At 41.8% G+C, this 14,968-nt stretch overlaps 1 protein-coding gene across 2 annotated transcripts in view; it reads left to right on the forward strand.

The window, feature by feature from the left end:
* LOC148316874 (uncharacterized) overlaps nt 1-14,344 on the forward strand; it is a 78,510-nt gene extending 64,166 nt beyond the window's left edge. For both annotated transcript variants that reach the window (XR_015840159.1, XM_088286250.1), the window contains one exon: nt 13,781-14,344. Coding sequence is in view for 1 of the 2 variants with exons in the window: in XM_088286250.1 (XP_088142376.1) it covers nt 13,781-14,107 (327 nt within the window). In the remaining variant the exon portion in view is untranslated. The remainder of the gene's footprint in view (nt 1-13,780) is intronic.
* The last annotated feature ends 624 nt before the right edge of the window (nt 14,345-14,968 follow it).

The raw sequence follows: 14,968 nt of genomic DNA on the forward strand, positions 1-14,968 counted from the left end.
TTTTATCCTGTTCTCACGAAACCGCTAGCAAGATAGCATACATGCAAATGCACCCAATGAAGCCATCAAAATTGGACAGTTCTGAAGGTATATGTTCGTATTTGTTTCCAGCCAATCATTTGTAAGATCTTATATCGTTGTCCTGTGAAAAACTTTAGAATCCCCCCCTTTTTTTTTTTTTTAATTCTTTTTTCATTTTTACTCAAATGGTGTTTCTGCATTGCAGACATTAATGTGAAAATGTTTTGAAATATACAAGGTTGGGCGTACGTGGTTTTCACTAGACGGCCACAATATATTTATTCCAGTGCCTCCTACGTTCAGACAGGAAATAATGAAATTATGGTCGTTATAGTTATGAACACCACTACATGTGACTATAAACTATATTGGATGCTACAGTGCTTTTTAAAGTAGACTCTGCTCATGAGGACTCCTCGGAGGTCCTTAAGTGGCCTAGGTGGGTTCATTTTGCTCAATAGATCTTAAATTAAAAGGTGCTCACCCCAAAAAGAATCTGGCTGCCAAGTACGTCATGTTATTCCCTCAGTTGGCTGCCATTTTACATATATTCTTCTTTAAATGCTTCTACAAATGTATGAGCTCCCAAATGTCTGACACCTCAAATATCAAAAACAAGCGGAGAGAGAAGAACTGAGAGCCGTGTTGGTCAATTGTAACTCGCGTCCGATGCCGGCTTTCCTTTGGGCGACCGTGAGCTCCTGTTCAGTTTTGTTGTTGTTTTTATTTATTTACTTTGGTTAAGTCACAGCGCCGCCATAGAAACCTGTTTCCTGTGTAACAACCTCCTCGGATACCTGCTTGTGCGCGTAGCAGCTCACCTGAGATCACAGACCTGCTGCTTCATGGCAAGACAAACAGCCACATTACAGCCTGACACGCCACAACACAAGACAACACGGATGGGTGCGTGTGAGACGGTGACTGTTGAGTGCAGAACGTGTGTCGTCGTGGCGTGTGCGGTTTACTAGCCTGCTCCCGTGTAATTACCTGGGAAGTCTCCTGATGTGGAACCTTTGCCGTTCTTACGACGAACCCATTTACTGCTGCAAACCATCAAACACCTGCCAAACACACACTGATGGTTTGCATGCTGGAGTGAGTACACACACACTGGCGCAGGCCTGGAGTTAGTATCCACACACATCCACACATCCCATTTCAAACGGATGCAGGGAAATAAACAGAGACGAGAGCACACAACCCCTTCAACCCGGTGGGAATTTTACTATTCTGTGCTTCTCTCATCCCCCTTCACACTCTCACACACGCATACACACGCACACTCACACACGCACACTTTTTCTCTCTCTCTCTTCATCTCTTCCTCTGCTCCTTTGTCTCCCTGATTATGCAGTCGATCCCGGGGTGCCCTACTCACTGAGATCATCCACCTGTCAATCTAAAGCACACATTCGACACACATCTACTTTTTGCACACACTCTTCCACCGGTGATATTGATACTGAGGAAATATTAATGACTTCACTCACCTGCAATACACTGTTGTGTCTTGCATTTCCAAACAGAGCTGTATGTAATTCATCAAGGCGCTCTTGGAGCGGGGGAAAAAAAAAAAAGGGAATCAACCTGGTGAAATAACGGCGAGTGTTATGATATGTCAAAGAGCGTCACTTCAAGTGGGAGAAATGCAAGATGGCGGGGGGATTTTGGCACATCTTTACGAGATGTTTTGCTGTTTTTAAGCGCCTTGCCTTGCCGCACATATGGTGAAATTCCATATCTGATTTTTGTACAAGAAAGACGCAAGTCATCACATGAGAAGCCACGCCAAGGCAGTGAAGATGGAAAAGGGATACAACTACGCTCAGTGTATAAATTTATAAAGATCTCCTCGGTCATAGCTTTTGATATGCTTGCGTATTGGATAAAACATGCATAATTAAAAGTATGTATATTTTAACATGTCTTTGCTTAAACTACAGAAAGCAACAGCATGTTGTCCTACATTCAAGAAAAATTGCAGAATGACTGTGTTTGGATTACAAAAATTGCTACACAAAATGACTCCAAGTATAACATGGCAGGTTGTAAGATGATATTATTAGCTAAAAAATGCAACTTCAGCAGTTGTACAAGCCATGTAAGAATTTTTTCGACGTGTATAATATTGTGCATGTATATACGAGCACATCGTGGAAAAGAGCACACTCGGCATGACTTCATCATTACTGCAGTTATTAAAGTGGAACCTTTCTAAGCCAACAAGTGGCCGAGCAAAATGCTGAGCTGTTCGGAATAAGTTTCTAGCTTACCTTCAGATTTGATCATATAATAATAAAATAAGACTAGGGAGAAAACATACATTTCAATTCCCATCTGCGTAAGAATGATTCGCTTACTGTATTTTGCGGACTATAGGGCACTACTTTTTTTTACTAGATTTTGAACCTTGCGGCTAATACAACGTTGCGGTTTTTCTGTGGAGTTTTCTTTCACCAGTAGGGGCGCTCTATAGTTCAGAAAATACGCAAAATAAGTCTAGATTTTTTTTTCTCTTAGGTTTGTTCTGTTTCAATTAGCAAAGTTGTTGCCGTGTTAATAGGCACTGTTTTAACAATCTGTTTATGTACCTTTATGTGCATTCACAGTACAAAATGGTTCTGTTCATATATATATTTATTTATTTATTTATTTATTGCCCCCCCCAAAAACAGTTGTTGCGGCCTATATACAGGTACGCCTTATAGTCCAGAAAAGACTGTAATTGTATTTTCGTCCCTAATCATAAAAAGAACACTTATATTAGGGTTGGGACAAACCTGTAATTTGCGATTCACAGTTATTGCTATTTTTCTTAAACAATACATTGTTTTCACATTTGTTTTGCTACGGCTGCGTGGATCAGGCACTGGCTCATTCAGATGACATAGTATGCTCCGCGCTGCCATCTGCTGGAGGAAAGTGGTAGCTCCACCTTTGCTTTTTGCAAAATCGTGAAAATTGATTATGAACTAGGTAGGCAATGTGTCTTCAATATGGGTCATGTGTGGAGGTGAACAATCGCTATTCTTAGTGGTTTCAAATTGTATAAAACAACATAAACCAAAGATAGTCCATGTGAAGTTCTACAACTTTGCACAGAGTTGTTGTGAAAAGAAAAAAAAACTGCAATTGCACAAAAAAGTCAGTTGATTTTTACTCAATGACAGATGGAGGGATGGATGGATATGGAGCTCATTTCATTTCTCATGCCGTCTCACTCCATCACTCTCTGAGATCACAGGCCTGAGCCTCATGTGTTCTGCTGGTAGAGGTTACCATGGCAACGGTGTGGTCTTGTGGCCCTGGATGTGCCCGCACACACCAGCGCGCTTGCTCTTCCCCTCTCCCTCGATCTCTTCCCGCCGCTTCATGCATACATATTCGGAACTACAGGTGCCCCCAAAAGTATCCTTCCCGAGTTTGATTGACATGCTCAAGGGGCAGTGGATCACAATTAGTGATGTGGCTAATTTCCCACAATGCCCTGCAGCCACTGGGCAACCGCTGCGCCCAGTGCCAGCTCATCAATATTTATGACTGGTTTGATGAATATGCAGAGAATAAAGTGGCTGCACGCAGGTGAAGAAGCACGATCCAATCGGTGGTTGCGGTATGTCCACGGTGGGAGGGGTGGTAGAAGTCAACTTTATTTGGATAACTTGCTTGTTATCATTATTATTATTAGCACGTCCTGATTCAAATCAAAAGCATCATCGTGGAATGTGGTTAGCACGTCTGACTCAGTTCTGAGATTCCTGTGTGGCCGTATTCTTGGCCGATAGCTTTGTGGAATTCGGATATTCACCACCATGTCTGTTTTCTCTAGCTATTATTCCAAAAACATTCATGTTATCTGCATTAAATACTTGAACTTGTTTCGTAATGTGAGAGTGATTGTTTATTGTCACAGTGTATGTGCTTCTGCCCAAAGTTAGCTGGGATAACTTTTTTGCAGAGCAGTCTGCCAAAGGCCGGCACATTTTGTTTTGTTGATGTTTTCTGACAACATTTGAAAAAAAAGTTCTGATAACGTATTAAAACAAAGAAGTTGTGTCTTGAGATACAAGTTTAATTTGACCCGTGAGCATGTTCGTAACGTAACATATTGTATCTCAAATCATCTTCCCTCATTGAAATGAATGAAAATGCCATTAATCTGTTTCAGCTTCCTGGGGAGGGGGGGGGAAGCAAATTGTGTGAAATGTTTTTTTTTAATTGAGAAAAATAAGACATTATAATTTGTCAAAACATGAAATTATAACATAAAACAACATATACTGTCTTGTTGGCTCAACTCCTCTCTCAGTTTTTCAAAACGGCCGCAGTATTAGTCATTCTTTGCAGCAGATAAAGAATACATGCCTGCGAGTCCTGTTATATGATCTGTGTTGCAGAACTGTTTTTGTTCAGATCTCCACTGGTCATTTTGCCATTTGGAGTTTCCCATTGGACAGGATGTTAGCATTCATGCCGTGGAGGCGGTATCGTTGCTTTAAATACACAGCATGAAATTCTCTTTGTTTAATGTTTAGTTTGACAGTAATTTCCATCTGAAAGTGGCAATAAACAGCTTGAAGCCTCCTTTTTTAATATTATTTAACTAATTCTATCTGGCAAACGCTCTCAAGTCACAGCAATTAAATAATTAAAAAAAAAAAAAAGTTTATATTTAGAAAAAATCATGTCGTAGCTCAAAGCACCCCTGTATTGTTTGGAGATTTTTGCTTGAGGTCCATGAAGGCTCTGAAAAGTGACCACGTATATAAAATAGAAAAACAAAAATTATTTTTCCGTCTCGTTTGTTGAAATTAACCCTCGTCTCATTGTTGTGATTAGTTAGAGTCCCTAAAACATCTTGCGTTTGGTGATTTACACTTTGACATAAAAGTCCACTTTGTTGTGTATATGGAGTCACGTATGCACACGCACACACGCGCACACACACATTGGGAGCTGCGAGAAAAACCAAAGCAGACAGATCAGAGCAGAGATATAATCAAGCCTGAGTTCTGAGGGAAAAGCATTTCGCTCCTTCCTTCCAATCCATCTCACCTCCTCTCATCTCCATAGCATCTCAACACCGCACCCCCACTTTCAGAACTTGTGTGTCAATGTGTGTGCGCGTGCAAACAAGCGTCTGGTGGTACTGGTATAAACAGTTCAGGGTTGTTGGAGACAAACCGACAGCCGGTGCTGTGAGTCCAGTGCTGCATCTCAGTGGTGGGGCTCACATGGTGGTATGTGCTACGGTGCAGAGTTCGGCTAAACCGGAAGGTTCATTGCTAGGTGTGTTTGTGTGAGTGTAGGCGTGTGTGTGTGTGTGTGTGTAGGTGTTATTGAGAAGCACAGCTTTCCCCAGGGAGATCCTCCATTAATTGTGAAGTGAAGGAGCCTGAGGGCGACACCAGGGACCTCCATTAAACACAGACAGCCAACTGACAACCTCACTCTCTCGCCCTCTCTCCCCACTTCCCCCCCTCTTCACCCCTCATCCCCCTCCCCTCATTTATCCTCTAAAATTCAAATTCACATTCAAATTTAAACAAGGTTCATTGGCATGAAAGGAGCAACCTAATAATGGCAAAGTAAACGCGCGGCACACAAAAGAAAAGAAGTTGTGTTGATTGTGAGAAGCTGCAAACAAAGAAAGAAAGCATCACCTAAATGCAGCTTGCTTTCATATCTGAAGGCAACTGTTAAACACCTTTGGTGCCGCGTTCTAATTCAAGCTTGTCAGTTTCATCAGTTTGACTTTTTAATTTCCTCTGCTATTCGCGCTGCAGACTTTGCAACTTCCCCAATTAGACTTTGGAAACATCTCATGACACCCCGTCTTCCTTTTTATTGCTAACATTTGTTTCACACCCTGAATGATGAGCCTCATTATATATACACTTGAGCTTCAATGAGGCAAGTTGGGACTTACTAATGGTGTCACTTCTGTCCTTGGAGGGTACCGACAGTATAGTTTTTGCTGTAATTACCACACCAGGTAGATTCCGATTCTGTGCCTCTGGATGGTTCATTCCCAACAGGATGTGTCCAGGCTCTGCATAATTTCACATCACAATTTTCCTAAACAAGCAGGGAACTGCCCTTCACGGTGTAAATTACTTGTTCTTGCTCATAGTACACCATTATCCTAATTTGTGTCAAAAGAAATTAATTATTGCGTGTACATGTTATATGCTTGTCTTTGCGTGTAAGCGAGAAAGCGTGAAATGGTCCCCGGCCACTAGAGGGAGCACTAGTAGTGTGGTAGGCAATTCAGTGCTCAATTAAATCTGCCTTTCGCTTTCCATCGCTCCTCCTTACACGCACACACACGCGCGAGCACGCACGCACGCACGCACACCTACATACACACAGTATAGTGTATGGCAGACTACTACCAGTGAACTTAATAGAGCCCACCTTAACTGATTATCAATGAGTTTGCAGTGAGAAAGCCAGACACACACACACACACACACTCTTACACATACGCTATAGCAGATGTTAAGGATTAGTCTGTGTGTGAGTGTGTATATGGATGTGTGTGTGCCTAGCCTCAGGCAATGTTCAACAATGCATTATTCCTGAGTGCACCAGTTAAGAGGGGCACTCCATTGCCATGGTAACCACCCCAAATCTGATGTAAACATGGGGGTAGTTAAACCATCGGGCACCATGAAGTGGTACCCCCCGAATTGCACACAACGTAAGATCACGTGGATACGAATGTGTGAGAATTGGATGTGTTTGATGCAAGGTTGTTGTAGTTAATGAAAACTAATGAATGAACTAATTTTAAAAAAAAGATTTTTGCTAAAATGCTCTAAAAATTTCTGAAACTTCTTTTGTTTATAAAACTAACTAAGACGGACAAGCAAAAAATGTTCTTTGTTTTCATTGTGGTCAATTAATATGGTATGAGAGCTTTCGGGGTTTAAATGTAAAAATGTCAGTATTCAACAGATATAGGAAGGTCGAATATGTCATTTGGGGATATTTAAATTTTATGACTTTATTACTCAATAGTGACCCATTTTTTCTTTCTCGACAAATGACATTCCATATAATAAAAAAACTCAAACTAATAAAAACTAAACTAAAACTAAGCATTTCCCCAAAACACTAATAGACTAACACATTTACACATCATTAAAACTAACTGAATTAAAAAAAAGTCAAAGCGAAATAAAAACCCATTATGATCAATAGAATTAAAAACTATTATAACCCTGTTTGTGGAAGTAATTTAGTTAAACTGAAAGTTAAGTGGCTATTAATATATTGAATACTCCACATATCGTTCTCCTCATTTTAAATAAATTCCATTAATTCGTAAGTGAGTGTCACAAATTAAACATCGGCGGTCTAGTCATGATTATTTGGGAATACTGTACTCATGTTACAATTGAATGTTTTTAGCAAAGAAAAGAGAATAAGAGGAAGATCACGAGCACCATATTGAAAGTGTGACAGTTTTATCACAAGTGCCAATCAAGTTTGACACAAACCCACACGTGAAATCAAACAGCTACTTTAATTACATCGCAAGTACGTTTACTTGCCTTCGACGGTTTTAAGTACAAAAGATGTCATATCTTACAGTTTAGAAGTGTCTTTTGCATCCATGTCAGATTAATTAAAGACTTGAATTTATTCATCGCGGTGAATGCAATTTTGAATAGTTGTTTGTCTAATGTGATTGGCTGTCGACTGGAGACAGAAACTTTTTGAAGTCGGAGACTCCAATTTGACTTTAACAGTTAAAAAGTGCCAGTCATGAGAACTCTGCCTCATTGTGCAAGGTAAATAACTTCTTACTACAACATTATCAGCTTACTACATATTGTTGTTGTCGGTTGGAATCTTTGCGGCTCCAAAATGACTACTTTTCAGGAAAAATTAAAAAACACCCTCCAGCTTGAGTTAGCAAAAACAAAACATCACTTTCACATCATTTAAAATTAAAATAAGTTAAGTTCATATAATAGAGCATGTCGCCAAGTTGTTTCAAGCTGACAGCCGTCCACATCAAAGTCTGCTCTCACGTCGCCACCCCAACCGCACAAAAAGCGTTTAAAACCAGAAATGCAAACAACTGCGGATACATCAAATTCTCAAACTCATTTGCAAAGATCGTAGAGCCATGCTCTAAATAAAACGTGGCGCAAACTAAGCAGTTGAATGGGCAGAAACGAATCTGCACGTGTTTACCTTTGTGCTTGACCACTTCTTTCTGTACCAATACGTTTTAGTATTAGTTTTTTTAAAACAAAAGATGCTATGTAAATGGATCTTACCTGACTATTTTCACTCATTGCTGAAAAGACAACCAGACTTTCAATCTTGAGGAGACATAATGCCACACAAATCCCATAAAGTTTTACTCTTCTCAATTCGATTAAATTCTTATTTATTTTAATAATGTGTAAAATTAACAGATGATGTTGGAGAGACCAATATTGTCAACTTGTGAAAAAAATTACTTTGACCATATTTGGGCATACAAAGTTTTCGCACTTTGAAAATATGAGCCGTTCAAACGGCTTAAACCTTCAAAGATCATTTTAGTCGTGCCTGGAAATTTTCCAGTTGCACTTGATTGTTCCAAAAATAAACTCCTTAATACAAATAATGTATTTGTTTCATATTCATGACATTGACATATGTGACATTTAAATGCTCTTCCACTGGAAGGCAATTAACATGTGGATGCACTTTTTTTTTTTTTTTGATTGTGTCGTAAGTCTTCTAATATCAAATACGTGCTGATAACATTTCAGGAAGACACTGGTTTAAAATGTGTGATTGTCATTTTAACCAATACTATCTTGAGTCGGCTGTCATAAGATGTTAAAATACATTATCCATATTCCCAAATTGTAATTATGACTTCATTAAGTGAAACAAAAAGGAGGACTGTAAAAAGTGAAGCAACAGCCACGTGTCATGTCCACCACTTCATCCAGGCAGAGGCATTACTGTCTGCAAGCCACACAAGCAGAAAAGTAAGGGCGACGGGGTTATCATGCTCATGAGTGTGTTTAGGGGTGTGTGTGTGTGTGTGTGTGTGTGTGTCGATCCTAAACTCTCTCACCATTGGAATGGTTTCTTGTGTGTGTGAGTGTGTGTTTGACAGCTCAGATGAGGACTGGCTGCAGGCAGCTGCTTTGCTCGAGGCCACATTCAGTTCCGTCGCGCTGCATTAGTCCCCAACCAACCTGTCACCCCTAGCAAGAGAGTGATAGCACGCAGTGCGCACGCACCCACACACACACACGCACACACGCACGCACACGCAACACATTTACGCACTTTCATTACCTCTTCCTCACGTACATTTGAGCACAAAGCAACAGACAACACAACAGAGACAAACACTTGATGCCGTCTGTTGTTGTCACTCTCCTGTCCACCCCAAAGTGAGTGTGTTTATTGGTCGAGGGGGGGGGGATACACATTTAATCAGAGTTTTTTTTTTTTTTGCGGAAATGTGTGTATTTGTGCACGCGTGCAATCCGTCAGTGTTGATATGCTAGTGAGAGGGACTAACCGGAGTTGAGTGGAGTCTTTTGTAGCGCAGGCGAGGCCCTCAGGCACAGCCCCAGACCTAGACCCCCTCCCCAAACACACACACAACACATGCATATGCTCTCGGCCGCTGCGCTGTCGATGTGATGTGACAAGTACAGTGAGGCCGACTTTCCCACCATTGCCTTGCACTGCAACAAGATGTGCCCGCCAAAGTGTGTATGTAAAAACCTAACTGTGCGGATATGTGGGTATGTGACTTAGTTGAGGGTTGTCATAATGAGGCCTGGTTAGGGGGGGGGGCAGATGTTGGGAAGTGACGGTTCATTAGCAAGAGAAGATTTCCCGCTCCACTCCTGCCTTGTCTGTTTCTCTGGGTTGGTCGATCTCTATCACTGCCTTTCTCTCCCCTTCTGCCGCCACTATGATTTCCGATGCCCCGAGCCGCTGACAAAGGCAACCCCCCCCCACTCTGGTTGCAATGGTGCATCTCTGATTAACTTTTAATGACTTCACCATCACCACCAGTCACAAAGAGGCCAATGCAGGCAGGAGGTTCAGACTAGTAAGGGAATGAATTAACCTTGACGGTCAGGAATAATCATCTTCTGGTTGCTCCGAGGCTCCCCCTACAGTCCTGAAGTGTAATTTACTCCTGACTGTGCGCTAATTACAACATCATGTCCTGAAGTAAACTTTGATCACATTAGTCTTGTGACTGCCATGTTCAATTTATATAACTTGTATTCCATTTGTGCTCTGTAGCTGGACTGAAACCAACTCCTCCATGAATTTCATTAGGAAACGCACTATATAAAATAGAATGTATTTATTCCATTATTCCAAAACAGCGAGAAAAACGGGGCTGGCATAGCGCACGCAAAATGAGAGGCTGCGTGGACAACTTTTCTTCACGTGTTCGGAATCACAACGAAAATTATTGTCACATATTGACTACTCAGCAATGTCAATCCAGAGCTTCCGTGATCGAAGGGCTGATTTTGAATCGATCAGTAGGAGGAGTCCTGCCATGAGTGCTATCCCTACACATTCAACAATATACATTCATTTTTCTCAAAACATTGTATTAGAAATAAACAGATATATAAATCTAGTTGTTGTGGGGAAAACAATGGGTTGAGAAAAAGTCAAACAAAGCAGTGAAAGCCTGCTAAGGGAGAGTAGGAGAGATGTGACGGGCCAGCGACAGGAGCGGGAATGATGACGGGGAAGTGGGGGGATATGGTTTTGCGACTCCACCACAAAACCTGCCGAGGGCTTCAGCAAAGTGACAAATGGATGTCGAAAACCGACCACTTGTGGTTCACGGTGACCCACTTGCTGGCCGCTCATTTAGAGACACTTTTCTCACTGTTACCGTTATTCCCAAGTTTGAAATCATGTTTTATTTATACCTGTATAATTCTTACATTTAAAAGGTGCTGTGTTTTCAGGCAGGGAAGAAAAGACATGAAAGTTGGGGTGCACCCGTAACATTGCATTTAATCTAAAATTGGCTCGAATCAGTGATTAGAAAAAATAGGTTTAAAGTGACTTAATCTAGTTTTGAAATCAAGCAGAATAACCTGATTGATGCGTTTAGTAAAACTCAGTTTAAATTCAGTTCAACTGAGTTTCAATTGGGATGATTGAGAATTTTGAAATGAAAATGGAAAATAATTTACGCAATCAAATATATAGGCAACACCAGCGGAATACAATACACCCAAGTGTGTTTCAATGTTTTTTGTTTTTTTTTAACCAAATATTACCTTGTCTTTCATTGCTCGGTGCAAATTACTGCTGAGCGGTGTTTACTTCCTGTCATGCAGGTCATGCGTAACATAGGTTAAAGGTGACCTACTTTTTTTCCTAAAGGGGAGATCAACCCTCTAAAAAATTCTTTACAAGAATATGTTCTATGCTCTCCCCCTCGTCTAAACATGCCATTTTAAATTGGGTTAATATAAGTCTATAATATGTATAATCCACCAAATTTTCGCCATCTCTGGGCGCTGCCATCTTGTCACTTCTGTCAACTTAAAATGACGTCACAGTTGCTCACGGCTAACGATCAATCATGGCTCAACTTAAAAAAACAGGTGAGTTGTGAAGTCATCAAAGGTGACAAAATGGCCGCTCCCGAAGATGGCTAAAAATGGGTGCATTTTGCTGTTTCACTCATATTCCACATTTTAGTCAAAATGCCATATTAAGACTAGTTAGGGTACAAAGAACATTTTATTTCAAGGATTTTTTGGGAGTTCACTACCCCTTTAAAAACACCAAATTTGATCAACTGGTTGGGTATTCAATTCATTCATTCATTTTGTTGTGTATTTCAGACAAATAATAACTCTGAACGGGTCCAGACGACTTACGTGGCACTATAGCGTGCTGTTATATTGTATTTTGAGTAGAATTGATATATTTTTTTGGGGCAGTAGTTTTTAAGGGTGACATCCAGAGGTGGCTAATGACCCAGGTACCAGAGGCACAGCCTGCCTCTGCCTTTATCAATATTACTTCTTTTACAGCCACTTCAGCACTTTGTCCACAATCTGTTCAAAAGGTTTTGACGTGAAATAACATTGCACATTGTGCTTTCCTCTAGGTTGTCCAATACATCAATGCTTCCTCTTGTTGTTATTAACAAAGATGATCACGTGTAGTCGCTGACTCCTCGCCACACACACGCACACACACAGAAAGTCAAACATGCACGCAAGCAGTGTGCTTCTTCCAAGGCCAACCCAAACACACTTCTAGTGTGTCCTTGCATTAGCATTTATACCACAGTGAAAACTGCTGCTTCGGCATCTTTTTTTAATGACGTTATTGGAAAAAAAAAAGTTCATAGTCGTGTGACAGTTTGGCAGCTCATTTCAAGGACTCTTGCCTCATGATTATTATTGGGGCAGGTGTCTCGGAATGAAAATGTTCAAAAGGTTGAAAGTGAAAAATGTACAGTTATCGAGGGATTTTTAATTTAGTTTATTTTTGAAGGCTAAAACGAAGACCCAGAACAATAAGATCATTTGGTCGAGGCAGAAGGTGAACCATCAGCCTTTCAAAGCACATACATAACTTACTTTGTATTCATGTAGGGTGTCCACAGCCTTGTGTTGTGTCCAAGCGCGCCGGCGTGTGTGTGTGTGTGTGTGTATGCTTGAGTGCAATGCGATGTTGCATCTTCTCTGGGTGGAGATGGAAGGCGACATGGCGGCCTGCTCTCTGTCAAAGGAAGGCTGAGTGTTAATATTTAACAGAGGAAGGCTCTATTTAGAGCCTGCCGCCTCTCCTTCTCCCCTGTGGGCCTCACGACGCTGATCCCGCCCAGCGCCGTTATGGAGGAAAGCTGTAGAAAGCAGCCGCACGTCACTAAGTCTCCCTGACAGAATCAGTTTGCAGATGAGCTTTAAAACGCGTCGCGTTGTTTGCCAGGCTTGTGTGTGTGTGCGTGTGCGTGTGTGTGTGAGACTCCTGCCTGACAATCTCTAATTTAACTTTCTCCTCGGAGATTCTTCCTTGGCATCCCAACATGCTTTGCATCTTAATTCACAGGCTCATTGTAGGCCGTATGGGTACACCAGTGCTGCACAAACGCACAAGTTTCATCAGAACAGAAGATTTCATTCTTTCCAAACATTCTTGTTTCAAACTGTGAGAAATTTCTACTTTCCTTGAATGATGGAAACAGATCATTGTTTTCTAGTAATATAAGTGGTGTTTATGCATAGTCGTCAAGCTTCTAAAAGTAATTGTGCCTTTATTACTATTTTATATATTATATTAGGATAGTCGTATACCGTACTGCTAAGCGATGTTACAGCCGTGTTGCAAAGTATCAGTCGTACTCACGTTCTCTGACACATTTTGAAGACGAGGCTGGACTTTGACTTTGCTCCGCTCCCCTTGTTCCTCACACTTCCAGTGAGCTGCCAGTCCAGTGGTATCACTGGTATGACACTTAAGACATATCTGACATCAATCGGACTAAACGAGGCAAGCGATGCACGGCTAACGGCTATGCTAGTGCAAAACTAAAAAAAGCGAGGGACGACGCATTTTTCGTTATGCCGAATTTTTTTCATGAAATTAGACCTGTACCAAGGTTAACCACATGTTCCACTGCACCCTGACAATTTTGGGAACCGCTACACCCGCATGCCCATCTGCCTCAGCTCTGCCCCCAGCAGTTTTCAAAAGATCGTCGACACCATTTTTGCAGGAATCCCAGTTGAGGACCGGCCTACGATTGACTACTGGGCAGGATCAACTAGGCAGCCTCCAGCCGGCCAACCAGCATATTGTGCGACCACTCCCCGGCAGCGAACGCTTACGAAGCGGGCGGATGGGAGTCTCCAGGCAGACCCTTCATCGCGGCACTGCTCAGAGGGCGTTAGAAATTCTGCGAGGCGGGGCATCCAACGTGCAGCGGGCTCCATGGCAATACGTCCGGGGTTTGTGGTGGGTTGTATTGGCCTCGCTCCAACGAGGTCGCACCGAGATGGCAGCAGGCAGCAAGCACATCCTTAGCCATAGCACGGGAGAATGACGTGGGAGTCCAGTTTTAGCCGGTGTGGAATGACTGTTGGGAAGGAATGCGTGTGCGTGTGTGCGTGTGTGGGGATCAATAGTCATTTGGCAGGCCAAGTTGGCATCTGCTGATAGAAGAAAACAGGTGCACACACGGCAGCTTGACGTCCACCGCGACTGAATTGACATGAAACCACTTGACCTCCCCCAGAAGAACCAATTAATTACCCAAAATGGTGAAATTGAAAACAATTCAACTGCCGTGCGTCAGTCAGGCGGTTCGCTGGAAAAATATTTCCATATCGATGAGGGGCAAACCTTGAAAATACAATTTGATGACGCACCAAAAAATTTTACAAGCGGTGCCGTGGGGTAAGTAATGCTAATGCTACTGCTAATGTACTGCAACTGAGTTGAATTGGCATGACATTAACTTAGTTGAACACAAACTAGTGCATGGGCTACAATGAGCATGAACAGTGATTAAAATGTTTAGAAAATGAAATGTTTCAACTGTCACGCCTGGACGGTCGCATCATGGGTGCTCAGTGGTCTCCAATTGCCGATGTTACATGCCCAGCCAACTACAAAATCCGCAAGGGGAGATCTTGCATTTTACCAGCCAATGTCAAGCACAGACCCCCCCAGCGTATCAATTTCTGTTTTGCCAATCTCAAGCACATCATGCGTGCTGAGCATGCACTCTAATTATGTCACCCCTTAAAATGCTTCTCAATTAAAAGCCCCAAAAAGTTGTAACTCAACAATGTCAATCACCTGTGAGTGCTCTGAGTAGGGGTTAAGGTGTGTGAGGTGCAGGTATCAGGTGGCTTTCTATTTCAGACCACCGAGCTCAAATGTTGAAAGCTGCCCTAATTGA

The sequence above is a fragment of the Idiotropiscis lumnitzeri genome, chromosome 21, assembly GCF_059441095.1.
Source record: "Idiotropiscis lumnitzeri isolate Australia: NSW breed Sydney's pygmy pipehorse chromosome 21, RoL_Ilum_1.0, whole genome shotgun sequence".
Taxonomy (NCBI): Eukaryota; Metazoa; Chordata; class Actinopteri; order Syngnathiformes; family Syngnathidae; genus Idiotropiscis; species Idiotropiscis lumnitzeri.